The following is a 21396-nucleotide window of genomic DNA, read 5'->3' on the forward strand; positions in this document are numbered from 1 at the left end:
TTAAATGGAAAAAAAAAAACCCCCCAAAAACCAAAGATTCGAATTAAACTATGCCTTTTTTGGTGTTTGATGATGATCCTGACTGCTGGAATAAGTGGCTTCATCCATGTCTGAATCTCCGCGGTCAGAATAATCTGTTGTATCAGAAATGCCTGTTTTTTTAGCTTTGTTTTGGTTACTGTCACTAGAAGTCCTCTTTTTCTCGGTGGCTTTGGATATCACAGATAGGGAAGGGCTGCCGTGCTGTGATTCCTGCCAGGTTCGATCACCTACATGGCTGGCAAAGAAACCATTGACCTGGCTCTGGGACAAGCTGGCACTCTCAGTCCTGGAATCTTGAGAACTCAGGCTTCCTTCCCGCAGGCCTCCAGACAGTCCAAAAGAGCTCTCTGAGATATGCCTCGGGGTACCATGTGGCCAGTGGTGGTGATCCTCAGAAGAATCTATTGCACCGTCTTGCATATAGGAAGCTTTCTTCATGTAATTTTTCATGCCATTGGCAATGTGCACAGGAGTAGGAGACACTAAAAGTTAAAATCCATCAATGAAAATAACAGATTAGTGACACAGATGCCTGTGCTTGCACACATGCACAATACTCCCTGATGATTGTTGGGAGGGTTTTCCACAGGATAACACACACACAACACCTGACCCGGGGCCCAAAACCATGACAAGGACCCAACAATTGTAGTAGATGCTTTCCGTTTCCTTTGCTCCCTCTTTTGGTGTTTCCTGAGGCAACTTCTATTGAAATGTGTACTTCTTCATCTTAACTCCCTATTTCCATTCTCTAAGACCTATTTCAAGAGAGTCTCCTCTGTGAAGAATTTTTTGATTCTCTAAGTAGAGATAATTTGGATCGCCAAAAATCTTGAATTTTATTTAAGGATTATATATTTGTTTTATATTGTCTCACTAAATTGCATTTTTTAGACACCAAGTAATTCTCAAGAAAAGTAACTGCAAATTTCTTATGTGTAATTCTTATCAAAAGCTAGTTAAGAAAGTTTCCCAAGTAAGACAAACCATAGAAGACATGGGCAAAAGAATTATAGGTGAAAGTTTATAAGAAATTAAAAAGTTCTATGTAGCAAGCAAAACCAAGGAAAATTTAAAAGAGTAATGAGCAACTGGAGAGAAAATATTTGGGAAAAATAACAAAAAATAATAGAAGAGTTAATATCCTTAATATACAAAGAGTTTCTAAAAATCAATAAGAAAGATTTTAAAACTCCTATGGAACAAGGATATAATATGTATATTAGAATTCAGAGTAAAAACCTCATAACTAATAAATACGTGAAAATACATCCTCACTGTTGTTCAGTGATATGCAGTTTAATGCAGTTTCCTACTATTGGGCTGACAAAAAATGAGAATGGTTGATAATTTCTCACACCACTGATGTGTGAAGGGCACTGCCATATCTACCTGGATAAAACCTGGGCAGATTAGTAGCATTTGTCAAAACCTTTAATGTGCATACCCTTTAATCTACTTCTAGGTATCTAACTTCCAGAAATATGTACATTTTCAATGGTGTATAAACAAGTATATTTGTTGGAGCAACATTTGTAATAAAAGTATAGCTAACCTGATTGCATAAAAAAGAAATAAATTAAATAAATTTTGATATGCCCATAAACATAAAATATAATACCACATTAAAAGAGTATATATTTATGGATGTCCTGAATATATTGAGTAGGCAAATTATAGATTGATATTGAGTATAAAAAATAACTGTATTTTTTGGGAAAAAAAGGTATGTGTGTACATGTATGTGTACACACACATGCACTATTTAAACATTTTTTTTATAATATACATAAGGCTACATACACACCGAATAATTTCCCTAGGAAACGGGGTAAGGGGACTTTTAGTTTTTACTTCATAGGTTTCTGTATAAATAGCATTCATTTAAATAAACTAGTATGCATTCTATAACTTAAAAAAGATTAGGAAACAAAAAGAAAAATAAAAACCTTTCTCTTTGGTGATTGATAATTGAGAAGGACAGCCTGAGTTACATACTGATAAATGTTCTAGGTTCTTTGAGCTTTATCTCTTTTCAAGTTATCTACAGAATAGCTACACACCATGATAAGGTTAATCTAGCTTTCTGAGGAAACAAGTTCACAGAACTATGTTTTAACATCATGCTTTTAACTTTTATTGAGAATGGATAGTAAAAGACAAAATAACCACATGAAAGTCTGCTAGAAAAAAAGCTTTATTATTCCCATCCTAGGTAAAATTCCTCTGCTAAATGCTCTCTCGGCACCTTGGACTTCTTCCTTACACTTATCATAATTATAATTGTTCAATACTTGTCACCCTGATAAAGTGTAAGCTGCACAAGGGTAGAGGTTCTGTGTCTTGTACAGCACAGGCACTAAATAAATATTTGTTGAATAAATGAATAAATTTTCTATAAAATGTCTATTGAAAACAAAATTAAGAGTCCCTTAGAGCATTATTCAGGGAGAAAATGAGTTTCTTCTGAATTCATATGCTTCTTTTGCCAAAATAATGGTGAGTAATGGAACCCAATGTTTTCTGCCTTTTTTTTTGGTCTTGGCGGCTTGAAACTCAGAAGTATGCTACAACATTTTCAACTGCTATTGTCTTTCCTTTCCCTAAGATGACTAGACTACAGTTAGATTATAAGGCTCTTTTGGGCAGTGGTGGTGTTTTCTCTCTGTTGTGTCTGCTCACCCCAAACAAGTGCTGAAAATATTATTTATATAGGTATACATTATATATATATATACACGCACCATATATAACATTTAGTGAAGACAAGAAGAAACCAGTAATCTGTAAAAGGCAAGACTTTTTTACAATATGATACACGTGTGTAAAATTTAAGAAATTTTTGTCAGAACATATTGTATGAAAGTTTGGTTTTAGTTTCTATTTTATAATTAAAGTTATGCCTAAAATTCTCTGTCTAAACTAAGTTAACTGCCTATTACTAATTCTTTTACATATTTCCCAGTATCTTTGGGATGAAACTTATTTACATTTATCTAGCATGTTAATGTTCTAGGTTTTTAAAATGTTTTTGAAAAATAATGTTAATGATAACAGTTAAAACTCACATTTAAGTGCTTTATAGGTACCAGGCAATGTGCTAAGTCTTTACATGCAATATCTTATTTAATTTTCACAATCTACAAGATAAGCACTTTATATTCACCACTTTTAATATAAGAAAGAGAGCCTTCGTAAGTTCAAGTGATTTAATCAAGATGTGTAATGTTAAGCGGTGGAGACACGATCTAACCCTAGACTCTGGACCCCTTCTCACTGCCCACTGTGCTGTAGTGCACGTACAGTGTGCACTTATTTCACACACACTGCCTTACCGCTTGATCCTCATAACAACTGTGGCTCAAGAGGACTTAAGTCATACAGCTAATAAGTAGCCCAGGCACGGCTCAGATTCAAGTCATCTGATCTTTGCCAAGTGCCTTTTCTCCTACAACATGCTAATGGCAGGGATTATCAGACAAAATGATATGGTCTTGTTTTTAAATTTCTGGCATGTTGTTATCCTTTTCCTTTTTATAATCTGGTTCAGGACAGGGCTTCATAGCTAACTATTGTATAACTATATTAATTAGGCAATAATAAAGAATTTTATTTCCGATTTGGCTTAAGAAGTGGTAGAAAACACCAAATACCTAGGAGAATTTACTTAAGTGACATCAATTTTGCACAACAAATCCATTTTTATGCATATAAAGTTGACCCTTGAATAACGCAGGTTTGAACTGCATGGGTCCACTTACACACAGATTTTTTTCCATAAATGTCAGTACTGTTTTTGATCTGTGGTTGGGAGTCTGTGGATGTGGAGGGCTGACTGTATGCCCTCCACATCTAAGGCATATTATAGAGGAGACTTCGACATCTGTGAATTTTGGTATATGCAAGAGGTCTTGGTACCAATCTCCTACTGGATACAGCTTAAATTTGGGGGGAGTCAAAATTTATACAAAATTTGGGATTGCATGGGGTTTGGCACCTGTAACTCCTGGGTTGTTCAAACGTTGACTGTATTACTAAAGAAGAATGAAATAGAAAATCTTGGAATTGATGAATGAAAAGTTATACTGATGCATAAAATTAAAACAATCACGACTATACATTTAAAACTTCCAGAAAGGAAATAAGGAGCTTAAATGCAATTTACCTATTGGTCTAGCAAAAAGTGAAACAGAACACACAGCTAAGAGACATCTACAATATTACCTTTGGATGTCTTTTCTCTTGGCTGAGAGATAACAAGTGTCACATCTTCTGGTGCATTTTGCAAAATTTCAATTGCAGCATGGTGGCTGACCCCCTCTAAACTCACACTATTTACAGATATCAAACGGTCTCCTGTAAAAATAGACAATCCAATATTTTCAATGACAAAGAGAAATTAATGCTGATTCGTAGAAATGTTATGCTCCCCTCATTATTTTTGTTTGGCCCAAGTTCCGCTTTTGAAATCTGTGCAAACTCATGTCTATCAGTAAGTACTTAGGAAAATCACCTAAATGTAAAGTACCTGGCTTTAAGCATCCATGCAAATCAGCTGGTCCTCCAGGGGTAATTGAACTAATGAATACACCTAGATCCAGTCTTCCCATCTTCTCCCCACCAATAATTTGAAATCCTGTAAAACAGCACATTTTAAAAAGATCTTCACGATACTGGTGCTTTCAATGACTAGTGATTAGCCTGTTAGACACATAGAGGTGTAGGGACCGTCCCAACAAATATGATTAATAGGTAACACCTGTCAGATGCAACTGTTAAATTTGGTGGAAGTACTGCTTGTAAGGGGTCGTGAGTGGGCAGCCAGTGTCCTGATCAGAGCAGGTTGGGCCTTAATACCAATGCTATGCATGCTATAGACTAAGGATCTCACAGTGACTTACCTAAACCATACTTTGCGTCTTTTTTCAGGTTCACCAAGGTGATCTCACGTTCTGGCGAAGATACTATGCTCCATCTTTTATGTAGTACATCTATTGAAAATGTATAATTTTAAGATAAACATAACATGTTCAGGCATTAACACTGATTGCTTGTTCCAGTTTAAATGTTAACAAAGCTCATTAATAGATTATTTGGTCACTATAAAATTATATTTTAAATAATATATTGCCATCAGGTTATGTTCAATAGTAATTTGTGGTTTACAAAATGACTGTATGTTATCACATTTATCCCTTATAAATGAGTCCCTGTGAAATGAGTACATTTCAGTTTGAAATGAGTAAATAAATCTCAAGAGGTTAAATAATTTGAACAGCTTTACTCAGCTAGTGCTGAGTAATCTTAAACTTAGGTTTTCTGACTCCATGTCTTTCTGTTGCATCACAGTTGACTTCCTGAATTTGACAATGCTCAATATGTTAAAAGTTTCTTACTAATAAGTGGTTGGCATTTTTATTTTTGAGTAAAATATTCATGGTAAGTTTTAGAGTTAAATAGTAGTAAGAATAAATAATTTATTTTTAAAAATCTCAATAATGACTTGGCTAACATATTTACATTTTCAAAAGATATTCATCTATTTCTCATTTTATTTGTGAAACAATCCCATGAGGTAGGAAAAGAGATTTTTAATCATTGTTTTGTAGATGAGGAATAACAGTTCATGATTTGTTCCACATTATAGCTAGTATCACTGTCCAGCAAAATGTCTTAAGTCAGTGCTTGATAAATGCTAGTTAAATACTACAATCAACTTTTTCTTATTTCTATTTGAGTTTTTTTTCCTTAAGTAAGTTGATCATTCACAATTATCTCCTAAATTAAACCAATAAATATGTTATTTGTCATTTTAATAACATTAATTCATTTACTTAGCAATCCGATCATTTGACACATACTCTCTGTCGTCTTGTTACGAGCTGAATTGTGTCCCTTCTTCTCCCAACCACCAATTTATATGTCAAATCCCTAACTCCTAGCACCTTAGAACATGACCATATTTGGACACAGCTTTTGAAAGAGATAATTAAGTTACAATGAGGTCTTTAAGGCATGCTCTAATCTAATCCAAGAAGAAGAAGGAATTTGGATACAGACATATATGCACAGCGGAAAGACCACGTGAAGACAGAGAGAAGACTGTCACCTACAGCCAAGGAGAGAGGCATCAATGTTGCTAACACCTTGATTTCAGACTACGAGCCTCTAGAACTGTGAGAAAATAACTTTCTGTTGTTTAAGCCACTTAATCTGTGGGACCTTGTTGTGGCAGCTCTAGCAAATTAATACACTTCTTAATGTCAATTATAATTTGACAGGTCAAATTGGTCCGAGTGTGAGGTGGTGATAGTATTGATAAATGACTGCAACACACTCAGAAAGATATTTTTGTAAACTCAATCTTCAAATTCATCTCTATATACTTCTTAAGCATATTGAAGCTTTTTGAAAATTAGGGGTTATCTGCCAACATATGACTGACTACTTGTGGATTTAAAATTGTATTAGTATGTTATAAGACAAGTAGTAACTTTGTTATAAAACACGTATTAATGCTTAAATGATGTGTATGTGATACTTCATATTCTAGAAATAAACTCCTTTAATTTCAGAAAACAGTAAAAACAATCATTTGCTCTCTGGAGTGAATTAACCTTGTCCCGTAAACACCAAGTATTAGTGCAAGTTTGCAAGCTCCCTGTAGTATACATGTCCCTATTTTGTTGTTTCTTTTTGACCAAAACTCAGTTACAAACTTAGTTATAATCAATGAGAGTAAAAATAATTCAGTATTCCTAATTAATTTATTGAGATACCCCCAAACCACTGGACAATGGCGTGAAAAGCTTATATATTAGGTATATATGTATAAGTATAAACTCCACGAATCAGTTAAGCCTAGTTTAGTATTATCGTCTAAGCATCCAAGATAACTTTTATCCTAAAATAGACAAGTCTAATTTCCAGCTAGAAAGAAATAAAAAATACAACAGAAGAAAACCCATAAAATAAAGTAAAACAAATAAGGGTGTGAGGTCTCCTTAGGTATTAAATGCAAATGGCACTATCATGAAGATAAAGTCCATTTGTTTCACACAATTATAAAACTGATATTCTTAACGTTCCTAAGGCGTACCTGCTACAAGTCAAAGGTATCGATTCAAAGAATAAAAATGCCCTTTTCTTTATTTTCCTTTCCATTGCATGCACTAATAAGATTGGTTATTTATAATATTTATTTGACTAATAAGTGTGTGTGTACTAAGAAATAACCTAGGTAAACATTCTTGGAACATACACATACACTAAATGTGCAATATTTTTGCATATTTATTTCCTTAACTAGAAGCAACACATGAAGCTCTCTATATTCAAGAATTCACCAGAGAGATTTGACCATTCATTCATTCAATTATTCTTTCACCCTTCAAACATTTACTGAACAATTTCCCTGTCAAAGTCTCTCACTAGGCAAATAGGGAAAATAAAATGAGATAATGTATATGAAATGTGAGCTGAATCACACTAGGCTAGACGAACAAAGAATTAGCCTAACTGATAAACAGAATGTTGTTAAGACTGTCAGTGAAATAGTTGCATTGCAAAGGCATGAGTCAGACCTATAAGAGAAGAGAGACTTCTTCCTGCCAGAAATAAAGAAGACTTCAAGGAAATGGGGTAGGATTTTAATAAGTGGATTATAGAAGTGGTTATACAGCAACAAGTAAGGCATTAGCAAAAGCTAAGATGGAAAGAAGGCTGGCAGAAAGGGTTCTGAAAAAATGTCATATATTAGTTTGGCTACAGCACAAGATTTGAGTAGGATGAAGTTGAATACTCTTTTGGAAAGGAAAGCTTTGCTAACCTACTCTTTTAAACAGTGATGTCCTTCCCCACCCAAAGCACCCCCACGCATATAAAGTGACTCATTAACGTGAGGACAGAAGGAAGGATGTGGTGTGCAACTCCATGTTACTAGATAGTACTGTGCACATGCCAAGTTTCTACTTATCTTTGTATTCTATTCACACAGATGTTCAAATACTTCTCCATTGGTTAAAAAAAAAAAAAAAAAAGAGGGAGGAGGAAGTATCTGAGGGTATAGAATACACTACAACCCGAGTAAACTTAAAGATATTTATAGAATTTGATGTGAATTGAATAGAATTTATAAATCTCTGAAAGTGAGGCAGCTAGATATCTCAAGTACCAATATAGTTCTAAGTTATTTTAATTACTATACGAAAACAAGCATTAGTATTCAGGGAGTACATATCTTTAAATCCTTAAAAGAATTTTCTTTTCCCATTAATATACTCTATGACCCCAAAAATTCTACAAATATTTTAAAGTGAAAAAGAGCCTTAACTTGAAATTTCCACTTTTTTGAGTAATACATGCTGTATTATCGCATCAGTAACTATCAGTGTCATTCTCAATAATGTTTACTTGGGAAGTAGCTTAAGAACAATTGATGAATGTAATATTTAGAAATTAAATGTATACCCTCTGTGCTTTAAAGATGGTTGTTCCAATGTTGCCTTTCTCATCTCTCATAAGGTTCATGTGGACATATATAATCCCCAACTAGAATAACTTTAGATACTAATGATAGCTATATCTATGACTGAATAAATTGAATTTCCCAATAAGAGCATATTTCTGATAAGGCCAAAACCACATAATCAAAGTATGAGTCGACAATTTTTTTTTTTGCAAGAAAAACTAATTTTTTGGTTATAGATATAGACCCTTGTCAACTATAATGCAGCTCCATGCCACTGACTCTAAGATGAACTGTACTATAGGTCAAGGAGGCTCTGGATAAATGGATTACTCACTTTAGGGAAAAAGACCCATTTCAAATCCTGGGGATGATAGGTCAGCAGCACCATATTGGTATAAAAACAAAGGGACATATTTTCCACTGTTATATTACCTTACATATTTACTGCTCTAGTGGTAGGAAAAGGAGAATATAACGGAAAATTTGGTGTTTTATTTCTGTGCCAGCACTAATTAACCAGGTAAATTCGGGCCACATAACATCTTGGAGACTCATTTAATTCATCCATAGAATGGAAAAGCTTGGTTTGGATACACTTTTAAGTTCATTTCAGTACTCAGTTCAGTTGACTCTATCTTTTGCTTCTGGTTAATTCTTATATCTAAATCCTTTGTGAACACTTTGGACTTTTTATTATAATATTCATTTATAAATGTATTCCAATTAAACCTTAGGTGGAAAAACTAGCATTTAAATTTACATTTGGTCCTTGATATCTGAGTAAAAAAAGTGTGTTTTAAAATCCTACTTTTGTTTTTTACATTTTATTTCTTGGAATTCAGATTGCTCATAAAAGTAATAGTTTCAATATTGAGGGGAAAAGCTTATTTTACTATCTGTAACAAGTTACTCTGCACCAGAATAACTTATTTTACATGTTTTTTGTTTGTTTTTGGCATTTTGTTTCTGTTAAGAGTATTTGACCCCATTTTTGTGATTTAGACAGGAAGGAAGGTGACAAATCTAGCTAAAAGTTACTTTTCAATTGTATAATAATCCCGGATTATAGTAAAACAAAAAATATTAAAAACCAATTTTAAAATTCTTGCACAAATTCTATATTTTTTTTGTTTTTACTCTCTTAGGAAGTAATATTATAAGAAATGTGGTTTTTGAAACGTTAAGCAACATTTAAAAAAAATCACAATGGAAAAGTTGGAATTCTTTCCATATCTGTTTCATGAGATTAGAAGATTCCTGCCTTTTTTCCTTTATCTTCTCTTTCAAGGTTCACATTCTTTAAAGATCTCTGAGAGTAGTAAAAGGTTAAGATTGAATTTTATTCATTGATCCTCATATGAAATAATAAATAATCCAATGTTCATTTCTCATTTTCTTCTAATAATCTTGACCAGCAAGGAAGAACACTGAAATTAGAATAAGAAGTCCTATATTTGACTCATGGGCAAGTATTTAAATTTTCTTAGTTACCTAATTTGGAAAAACATGTTTGCCGTGCTCTATTATGTGAAAACTCAATTCTCAACAGAGCACTGATTCAAAAAGAATTTTGAAGAAAACACAGACTTGTTTGCAAGCCAGCTGGGGTACACATCCACAAGGTGGATCAGTCCTTCCTATGCAGGGGGGAGATGGGAAGATGAAATTTCTAGAGGTTTAAACAGAGAAACTACCCTGTACACGCTGTTCATGTGGTACCCAGTGTAAATTCACATGCTTTTACATCAGGAGCTAGGTTAAAACACATTCCAAGTTCTCATCTTTGAATAGATTATTTTACAGCTTCTCCCAAAGTTTAGCTAGGAGAAATAACACATGAATAATTAGGCATTATTATGTTAGGAGACAGTCTAAAGAGTGGATTAGAGCATGAGCTCTGGAAACAGAATTCCCGCACACAAATCATAGCTCGGGCACTTGCCAGCTCCATGACCTTCTGCACAAGCTCTTGATGCTCTGCTTTCTCATATGTGACAAGGAAATAACATTTGCATAGGCCTCATAGTTTGTGATTAAATGAGAGATAAACATAAAGTGCTTAGAACAGCGTTTGGCACATAATAAGCACTCAATAACTGTTAGTCAATAATTATTACCACTATGGACATGTTAATAAGCTATTTTAGGCACAGAGGTATTCTAAATTCAATTTATGTAAGATTTTTGATCATCAAAGATATATACCAGGGTCTTAGAAACTTAGGCCCAAGTACAAGTTCACTTTTTCTTTAATGATATGCCCTCAGGATTGATACCTTTTTAAAAAAATGAGATAAAAAAAAAATCCTACATTTGCTATGAGTATTTAAGATATTGTGTATATTTTGACTTTAATTTTACTTTAATTGACTACAATTTTACTTTCAAGAAGAAATTTCCTCTCTCGAAGATCTGGTATGTGGATTTCTAGGAGAGAATGAGAATTACACAACATAGCACCCTGGCGTCTGACAGTTTTGACCTACAAAAAACAGCAGTTTCATAAGGTTCAATCTACTCCAATGCCTTCATTTTTGCCTTGGCTCTCAGGAAAATTAGAACTAAACTTAAAACTTCATCAACTTTAACTATATTAAAATATTTGATTAGCATTCTGCTTCTTTCTCATCAGACTTCTGATTAGTTCAACTTTAAGAGTTTGGAGGTGAGACTGAAACATTTTGTGGAAAGTAGTGTATGCCCAGTAATACAGTAATAAAACATTCTTTCTAACAACCATGAAAGGTGTTAGAAAGATCAAATAAGATAATGTTCTGAAAGTATTTTATAATCTAAAGTCTAAAAAGTTTGAATCACTGACTTTTACTGCACAAAGTTTCTTCCTTTGTTTCTTTGTTTCTTCTTAGACTTCTAAACTATCAGTCTCAACATTTTAAGTCTCCAAATTCTTCCCATAATATTTGGGATAAGACTCAAAGCTAATCCCTATTACTCTTGAGCGTCACCACTGCCCTCACATGCCTCCGTGCTGAGATTCTTAGTTCCCCGAACCTGTTATCTTCTCATATGTCTCCATGTCTCTGATCACACTATACCCTGGGTCTGGAATGTTTTCCACGCCATTCTGCCTGAATAAATCCTCCTTTCATTTCAAGATCCATCTCAAACGTCCCTTTAAAATAACTGTCTCAGCTAAAACTATTTTTAATCAAAATTATCTCTCACTCGAACTACTATCTTAGCTTCCCAGTTCGTGTCCTTATCTTGAATTTCTCTAGTTCATCAATATTAGCCTAAATTACAGGTCCTATCACATCACTATGATACTGCAAAATACAATTCTCCAAAGTTAAGGCCTAAAATCCTTGGCATGGAATTGGAGACTCTTCATTATTAGGTCCAAGATTACCTCATAAGGTACAAGAGAAAAGATATGATGGAAATGAGGGGAAAAACATTTTATAAACCTACCATTTTCTTTTAAGGGTACTTGGGATGAAGAATTTCCAGAACTATGCAAAGTCATTCCTGTGGTATAAATTACATTATTAGACAGTTTATAAAATGGTCAGAGACTAGATACAGAATTTCTTCTGACAAATTCATAAAAAGCACTAAAACATTAATGCAGCAACATTTTATTTACACTCAAAAAAATGTCTTCCCACAGGCTTATTTACTATTTTTAATATTCAAGTTAAGCATATCAACTTGTTTTGCAGAATAAATTTAAACACAAATATATTGTTTCTGACAATGACATTTTGATATGCCTAATATGAAATGATGAACTGAAATGAGTTTTAAAAACATTTGTTCGAATGTTAAAAGAAAATTCAATATTCAACAAGAATGAATAACCTTATCAAAAAACAAATGCTGAAAATAAATTTTCTTTCATAGGTGAGTTTTATTTTGTGTTTTCTATGGAATATTTACTACTCTACATCTGAAATGTGATGGATTTTTAAGTAGACCAAAGCCATCCTAATGAAAATAATTTTGACTCTATAAGAGACTTCATTACAGTGAATATACTTTGAAAATTATTTCCTAAAAGATTGAATCAGTGTCTTTTTAGGCTATTTTCAATAGATAAAGTGACCTATAGGATGAGGTCTTGCCCTTTACCTGTTTAAAGTTTTTTTCAAATCAATTCTATTTAAAATGGTGACAGTATAATCTCTGAAAGTTGTAGAAGCCTACATTAATAAAGTAATGTTGCTCTTCATAAATATTTATCAACTATAGGGCAGAGTTCTCTTTTGATTTCATTTACTCCACATGCCCCCAATCCAATTACAGGGTGTGAAAGTACTACTTTCTAACTTTGCGTAATTAGAGTTAAATGTTCAAACTTTGGTCTAAGGGAGAGTTAATTAGTATTATTTGGTTAAACAAGACCAGAAGAAGGCAATCCTTGTTTCCCTTTTGTTCCCCCAGCTGTTTCCTATTGTGAGTAATTGTTCAGATGTCTGTGCTTAAATACCTACTACTCTCCTGCAAGGTCCCTTCCAGTGCATTTCCTCTTTAAGCTGCACAGAGCAACAGGAAACCTGAACTATTTATCTCATAAGGTAGTGTGTATTTATAAATACACACGATTTCTATACTTAAATAATTAATAGGCATCAGGAGCATTTCTAAAACTTTAATCAACTAAGAATTTCTACTCACCATAGCGCACTTCTAAAACCATCTGTTTTAGAGACAATTCCATTCATGCTAAGCTGAAGGTACCCTAAAAAAAATCTTTCTTCAAAAAAATACAGCATTAGTGGAGTCTCCTCTCACAGGCTTGTAAGGAAAAATCCAAAGCCATGGTACCAGACTATCTGGGTTTTCTTGTTAAGATTGTTATTGCTTTTAACTGCCACTAATAGAAAGAAAGCTAAGCAACAGTCTGTGCCATAGAGCAATCACTGGTTAAGTCAATTTTTGTTTGACTTGGTACATATCAAGTAGCCTAAAATTTTATATTCACAAACAGCTTTGGCAATTAGGACACAGAACCAAAAATAATTTCTCAGTAAATGAAATTATCTTGTTCACGTGACTGTGAGCAGGAGGTACAGGAGAAAGAACATAAGCTCGTTTATGCTGACCTATACCATATGCTTGACCAGGGTCTTCAAAAGATGAGGAGTCTGATTCATGTTTCCTCCTTTCAGGACTTCTATTTAAACTTGCAACAGACTTTGAACTAAAGAGGGAAAAGGAAGGTAGGAGGGGCAAGTGTCAATGTAAAAAAATACGGCGAAAATAATAAAATGTCAAAACAAAAACAAATGTATGAAATGTAGAATTTACAAATATGTAATTTGGGTTAGTTATGTTCTTACTTATTAAGTTTTGTGAGTCCTGCCAAAGATTCTGTATCAGATCTTGCCATCTGGTGAAATGGTTTTCCTACCAACTCCGCAATGGCTTGTGGTGGTGATTCCATGTTAACAGTGATATTTTTCCGATGAGGATAGAGAGAGGCCTGACTGAGATCATGATATGATTTACTCATTCCTCTAGGCTTTTCCTCCCATGAAGCTTTGTCACTCTTCTCTTTTGCACTGTTTTGCAATGGCTGGTAAAGCGAGAGCTCTGAGCAGGATAGCCTCTTCAGGATCTCAGCTTGAACTGACAGAGGTCGAACGGCAAGTTTGTTCAGGGTGCTGCTGGCCAGACTGCCAGTGCTGATAGCTCGTCCCATATTAAATCCTCTAACGGACTCCACTTGGAGATTCAGGCTCCTAAACGAAGCTCTCTCTACAAGGAAATAGGATTGCTTTACACGATGGAAACACCGCAGTATCTTTACGAGGAGTTATTTTAATAAATAAAATACAGCATGCAGTTTTTAATCATTTTGATTGCCAGCACAGGAGGTAGCTTTCAGAGTGCGGCAATCAAGGACTTTAAAAAGGATGTTGGAAGATCTTGGTTTTCACACCATCTCTCCATCCTTGTAGCTTTCTCACATCCAGGGTCTGTTCAGCATTTCCTAGTTCATCTAATATTCCCTTGGATCCAGTAATGTTTGGGCTTCAGGCTTGCTGACCCCAAATTCTCAATTACGAGTTTCAGTTAGAAATGAGAATGACATGTGACAGAAATTTTCAGCCCTAGTAGTGTGTCTGCTAAAATACCAGCAAACCAAGGATGGGGAGAGGGAGAGATGAAACCTGGATAGGCCGATGGTGAGATCATGCCTAAAAAAGCAGCTGTGCAGAGGAGTTTTGCCCAGAAAAAAAGTTCCTGATTATTATATTTTTAAAGGCTTATGGTGGATTGTGGTGATGGTTACGCAACTCTATACTAAAAACCACCGAACTGTACACTTTAAGTGTGAATCGAATGGTATGTGAATTATATCTCAGTAAAACTGTTACCAAAAAAAGCTTTTATGGAAAATAGTTTCTTTTGTTATTTTATTATTATGCCATCTCACCATCCCACCTTGGTGACTTTTCGTTATTTAATTGAGACACAGGAGGCATGGGAGAATCAAATATTACTTGTCTTCTCTCTCTTGGTTTCTGTTAATTATAACATGATCCAGGAGCTGGGGGTTCTCTTCATGCTTAAATTCCTTTCACTCCTAAACACACATCCAAAGTCTTCTTTTAGAGGCTAAATTTAGAGATACCTTATAGCAAGTGCTTAGCTATTCTATTTTGGAGAATCAGTGTCATGGCAGTATTTGAACTTTTGAGGTTCTTAACAAAAGCATGGCATCACAGAATTTTAGCAACAAAATCTCTTGGTGTAAATAAAGGATCAGGAGCACAGAATTTCAAATGGCGTAGCTGTTCATGCACTAGTAATCCACATTGCAAGGCACCCCATTTGTCACCCCGTGAAAAGTACCGACCCTGTGTCACACTCTAAGGAAAACAGCTTGACCACTATGTAAAACAGAAGCGAAAATTCCTTAAAAAATAACTCGTCAACTGTGGCTGATTTAGACTTTTCAGTTCTGTTTCATTATATTCTAATTCTTAGGAAGATTAATAATCAAGATTTCATCTCAGGTGTAGAAGATAGAACACTGAAGTTTTTTTTTAATATTCATACAATGGGATGAAGTTTAAATAAACATGTTTCATTGTCGCCAGGAAAATTTAAGTTTCTTTTTCTGAAGTAGAAGTGGACACCAAGTTCAAACACAATAATAATAATAATAAAAAGACTTCGGTTTAAAAATCCCCAGGATGATCTTTAGCCTAAAGTACAGAGTTTTTATTAAAGCAGATAACATTATTTCTATTTTCAGATGTTAATCAAAGACGCAAAAACAGTCTTATACAGATTCAATTACCGGGAAATACCTTTATACCCAATATATTCTTCAACCATAAGGAAAATGTAGACCGAACTTTGGCAAGAATAGGGACAGCCAGTTCAATTTAGGATGGATCTATTTTGTAAATATCAAAGATTATGCTATTCAAATACATTCATAGTTTATTCCTGGGTAGGACTCAAAATACTGCCTATATTCATGGGATGAGATCATAAACCCTCAAGTTACCTGGCCTGGCCTGCTGCCTTCAGAAAGGACTCCAACACAGACAGCCAGGATGCAAAAAAAACCAAAATCAAAAACATGAGAACGAGCCTACACCCTAATAGAACTGTTTTAAATTTGAACTCAAAGGCTTGCGAGCTCTATACAGTCTGCCCTCCACACTCCCCATTCTCTGCTTGTGCTATTGTTCAGTCCCTTGTACTGGTCTGTAATTCCTTATATTGTATGCTCTTATATTGTAATTCCTTATGTTGTAATAGTACGTTCTTTTGAGAAGAGGGACTACATTTATTTTTGTTATTCCATATCACCTAGCATGGTGTCTTACAAGTAGTTAGTGCTCAATAAGTAATTATTAATCTTAATTTAATTCCATGCAAATTAGTGTTTTGGAAACTCGTCAAATAGAATATTGGTTAAGGACTAAAGAAATCAGGGTTCCAGCCTGGTTTGACCTCTAACTCTAAGGTTAGGTGAGACACTATCTGCTCTGAATCTGTTTCCTCATCAGAAAAAAATTGGACATATTGGCCTCTAAGGTTCTTTCCAGCACCAACATTCTGTGACTCTAAAGAAGTAACACACACTTGTTAGCTCCTCAACATCCTATAGATAACATCGGTTATCTTCATTTGTCTAGTATAGATAATTAAGTAGGCAGGCAGTTATTTCTAAGCCGATTCTAAACAGAAAATAATTCCAAAATCTGGGGGAAAATGTAGATAATGCCATCTTAAAACGCTTTCACATATGAGTTTAGGATACAGAGCTGATGTATTCCCATGGGCAAACCTGTGGAACACAGAGAGCATTCTCATTCTATGGATGAAGAAAATGACATTCCAAAAAGTCATTTATTTTCCTAAGGTCATTCCACTACTACTACTGCTGCTACTACAAGTGATAGATAGTAGTGCTAAAATAATATTGATGACAGCGATGATAATAATGAATATTTATTCAACACTTATGCTATGTCAGGCACTTTGAAAGTGCTTTAATGTGTGAACTTATTCCATATTCACAACAACCTTGTAATGTACATGCCGTCATTATGATTATCATTTTACAGATGGAGAACTAATACAGAGAATTTAAGTAGCCTGCCCACAGTTTCAGAGCTTGTAAGAGCCAGGTTTGACCACTGTAAGTCTGGCTCTACAGTTCATGCTCTTAACTACCACACTATATTGTTCTTCAGTGTAAGGTATGTTGAGGATGGAAGGCTGTCCTCACAGTTTTGTCTTCTGACTCTTTTCACTATAGTGCACTGTGCAATCTCCATAATGATGTAACCTTCAGTTGTTAATTCTGGTGTGTATCAAACAGAATATTAGTCCAAATAGGAATACTGATAGCTTTAAAAGTTTGATATTTCACTATACTTTGAAAATATGTGAGAGCAGACAAATATTTTTAGCAGAACAAAGCAGAGAAAGAAAAGGAATAATAAGATTACTTTATAGAAGTAGTTATCATATTTTAGCATGCATAAACATCATGACTGAGGAAAGCCTGTTAAAATGCACATTCCGGGGACCCAATGCCCAAACATTGGGATTCATCAAATTTCGGGTAAGTTTTTGGAATCTTCATTTTTAATAAGCATACAGCCCCTACCGTTTTGATTTTTGAAGACTGAGAAACATCTATTCATAGGTTGCCATCACCCCATTCTGATCCTACGGGGAATACATTTTCTGTAAGATTTCAGCATGTGAGGAAGTTTGGATAGAGAATTCACAGAGCTCTGTTGCCCAAGGTCATCAGTGTATTAAATTTTTAAACCAAATTTCTTTAGAGTGTTTCACTGAGGTCTATAAGAATTTACTATGCAGAATCAGATTCTGTATAACTTTAATCTTTACACATGGTCTGGTCTTTCAGAGTAACTTTTAAATATTTCAGTTCTGATTGAGATATTTTTTCAGAGCCGAATGAGTTTCTTCTATTGGCGCCTTTTCAAAAGGAACTGAAAGCACTCTCCTAACCATTTACATTGGGTACCGTGGTTATTTAACTCAGTTTCAGAACAGGGATGTGCCCAAGGAAAATGAACAAGTGGGGAAATCGCCACCACTAAAACTTGCTATGGCATGTAACCTCACCGTGCGGGGTGCATACTGGTCCTGCCCCTGCCTTGTTTCCCATACTCTTTCTCTCACCTGAAAAGCCTTTCCATTTATCTTCAAACTACTTAATTATTTTTGTCCCTCAAATTCCAGTTCAAGTGCCATCACTCATGTACTCTAGCCTCTGATCCCCCTCTGCTCTTGTGCAGATCACAGTCTGTGAGATATAATCTGTTATTAAAACTTTGACCCTCTGTTGTGTTTTATTGTTTCATGTCTGTTGGTTTTACCTTCTCAAGTGTGTTAGTTTACTATGGTTAGAAAATATGATCAAACTTTTTATAATATTGGACATCAGCTAGCCTAATGATAAGCACAAAATAGACGTTTCAACAGGTATTCCCTGACTAATCTGGGGAGCTGTTTTTAAAATGAACACGAAGTTGAAGTCTCAGCTTCATCTGTGACACCTCTTATAAACTTTGACTTAGTCCTTTAATATCTATATATCTTATGATTTTCATCCTAAATATAGAAGCTCTTAAAATTTGTGGCAGAAACCATGCATATACCCTGGAGTCATCTGCTATAGTTTGCTTTTCCTTACCAATATCCTGGGCATCTTGGTTGCTCTGTCTTGCTCTCATCTGCAGCTGGAACTTATGCTGGGAGGAGCAGAGGTGCAGCAGGTACTGGCATACTTTACTGTTTTCTGTCTGGAAGGCATGTTTTATTCCATCTGATGTATTCTGCAATGTGATTTTCTTTTTCTACAATATTAATCAGGGGTATGAATAATTAGGATATTTTTCTATTACTTTTATTACATGACCAAATTCTATAAACAGTAATTAATAAGTAAATATTATTTTTATTTCACATTATTAGGCATAACTATTCCTTGACCTACGTTTAATATAAATATAGAAAAACATAAATGAAATTAACATCATTGGCCACTTTCAGAAATTATAACCTAAACCAGGCTGTATACCAGCCATCAGCAAGGCAAACATAGTTCTTTTAATGAGATTAATATTTTTGATATGTTTGTAAATTGCAATGTTTACAAACACCAAAACTATTTGCAAAAGAAATTATAAGATTTCTTTATATATATATATATGTTCCATTTCCTCAGGTACAGAAAATGAAATTCAAGAAAAGTTTATTTATTAATATATAATAAGAGCTGTGATTCTATTAAGAAGACTCTTGGCGGCATGAAGACTGGGATGGAAGTTGTGGGAAGTTAAAAGAAAATGTGGAAATGGAGAGGCAATGGATAATGTAACTGCTGGGCTGAAAGATGAACACATCAATATTTAGAGACAGTGATACTTGCCAAATTCAGAGAAAGGAGGAGAACCACAAATCAGTCTCATCTCCCTGATGTTTCTTGAAAACTGAATGTCTCTTATGTAAGAGGGCGTCCCAAAATGTTGCGACCTATGTGGTGAGCTTGCAGGTGATCTGTATTCCTTAAAAGGCTAGCATTCAACATGCTGATCTAAGACTAGTGTCTCTGGAGAACTGCTGAAGTCCAGTTAGAGTCCACTCCAGCTCCTGGCTTCTACTGAGCAAATTATTCTCTCTACTTCATGTCTCTTGTCTTTACTTCAAATGCAGAAATAAGCATTAAAAGTTAAAATTGGTAGGCTCATGAAAGATACAATAAGAGTAGTACTCAAACTTCATTCATGCAGGTGCCATCTTCATAATTTCTAGTCTTCTATATTTATAAATTTTTTAATTGGCTTTCTTACATAAATTCACTTAAAGAAATGTTATATCACAACTGTAAATAGAAAACCAGTACCATTTGCCATAAATAGAGTCCAGTTATAAAAATATTCAATCAGTGTAATAAAAACAAAATAAGATGTTGTTGCCAATGAAATCTCTGGGACTCTGTTCTTTCTGTTGAAAAGTTCACCAGCAAGTATGTGAGAGAGAAGTTTAAAGTTATAGTAGCACCAAACTAGTATCTTTACTATCAGTAGCATATTTAGTAACTCCTCATGTAGTTAGGAAATTCTAACTAGGAAAATTTTAGGAAACATACCACTTAACCACTGTCAAGAAATTCCCAAGGATGTTGACCTCCACAGCTATAAAGCTGCACAGGTTTGAAACAGATTACAAGAGTAATGGATTCTCTCTAAGTGTTAACTGGTGGACTGAACAAGAAATGTGCCCAGAGGAATTCAGTTGTGAGAGATGAGAAGGGCAAAGGATGGCGTTTCCATCCCCTCAGGGGCTAATGGTAAAAAAACAGAGGGTTTAAAAAAGAAAGCTCTGTGTTAGAGAAAGCACTTTGAATAAACAAGTTAAACATAAGAACAGTTTGCATGGGAATGTGGTCTATTCTCTATTACTACAGATCTTTAAAAATGAGCTAATCACCGCTAGTGTTATATATGTTAGGGTTGGTGTGACAGCTTGGCAAATGACAGAGAACTGAATGCTGGATGATTATTTGATTTGTTGCCTTTCAAAAGTGGTCCAAATTAGATCTGTATTTCATTAACCTAAGGTTTCCTCCAGATACTTGCTCTGCTAACATTTCTACTGGGGTAGGTAAATTAAATCCAGGTAAGTTCTCGGTCTTGACAGTCTTGGAAAGATGAGGATGGTCTGGGCTTTCCTTAGAGAACATGTTATTATCTGATAATCTTAGTGGCTAAATGAGTTTCACAGGAAACCCACCCACCAACTAATCGTTAGGTCTAGAGCTGATTTCAAAAGTCTCCAGGTTGAAGATTATCCAGTCAGCTGGGACCTTGATATTGATATCCTTATAAATGTTGTTCTGGTGAGACCACATTTCAGCCCAAATATATAACCTAAAGATGTCAATAGTCCCTAAATACCATTAGGAAAACAAATACACGAACATATTTTCAATTCACCTCTGGGATTTGCCAATTGTATTTCAATGTTAATTATTCCAACTATGTCCAGAATCAAAATAGGCCTTTATAGCTCACTATCTTTTCTACACATGATTTTCTAAAAATCACTTCTCTTACTTTATGTCCATAGAGAGTATACACTAAAACTTAAAACTGCAGAAAGTTCTAGGACTAGTTCATAAAATCTAGTAAATCTCTGGACCACTGAGCTTCAAATACAGTTGCTGTGAGGGGCCTATTATTGAGCAAGACAAAGTTCACTGGGGTTAAGATAATTATTTGTCTTAAATACACTAGAGGGGTTTCTCCAGGTGAAGAGTTAGTACCCTAGAATAAGTTCTGAATTAACAGGGAAGTAAACTTGGTTGTAATTTAACTAAAGTTAACTGAGCATGTAACCAGCTAGGAATGTAT

General features: G+C 34.6%; 1 protein-coding gene across 11 annotated transcripts in view; it reads right to left on the reverse strand.

The window, feature by feature from the left end:
- The window catches only part of PTPN13 (protein tyrosine phosphatase, non-receptor type 13), a 260232-nt gene that overhangs the window by 40257 nt on the left and 198579 nt on the right, over window positions 1-21396 (reverse strand). For 7 of the 11 annotated variants that reach the window (XM_015586042.2, XM_015586045.2, XM_015586043.2 and 4 more), the window contains 8 exons: window positions 18675-18837; window positions 13816-14233; window positions 13579-13676; window positions 11945-12001; window positions 4944-5033; window positions 4571-4678; window positions 4267-4398; window positions 55-524 (listed from right to left, as the gene is read on the reverse strand). In XM_015586042.2, the coding sequence (XP_015441528.1) occupies window positions 55-524; window positions 4267-4398; window positions 4571-4678; window positions 4944-5033; window positions 11945-12001; window positions 13579-13676; window positions 13816-14233; window positions 18675-18837 (1536 nt within the window). The remainder of the gene's footprint in view (window positions 1-54; window positions 525-4266; window positions 4399-4570; window positions 4679-4943; window positions 5034-11944; window positions 12002-13578; window positions 13677-13815; window positions 14234-18674; window positions 18838-21396) is intronic. The other 4 variants (XM_025043825.1, XM_025043826.1, XM_015586047.2 and 1 more) reach the window with 2 other exon arrangements.

Source organism: Pteropus alecto, unplaced genomic scaffold, assembly GCF_000325575.1.
Source record: "Pteropus alecto unplaced genomic scaffold, ASM32557v1 scaffold161, whole genome shotgun sequence".
NCBI classification, from domain to species: Eukaryota; Metazoa; Chordata; class Mammalia; order Chiroptera; family Pteropodidae; genus Pteropus; species Pteropus alecto.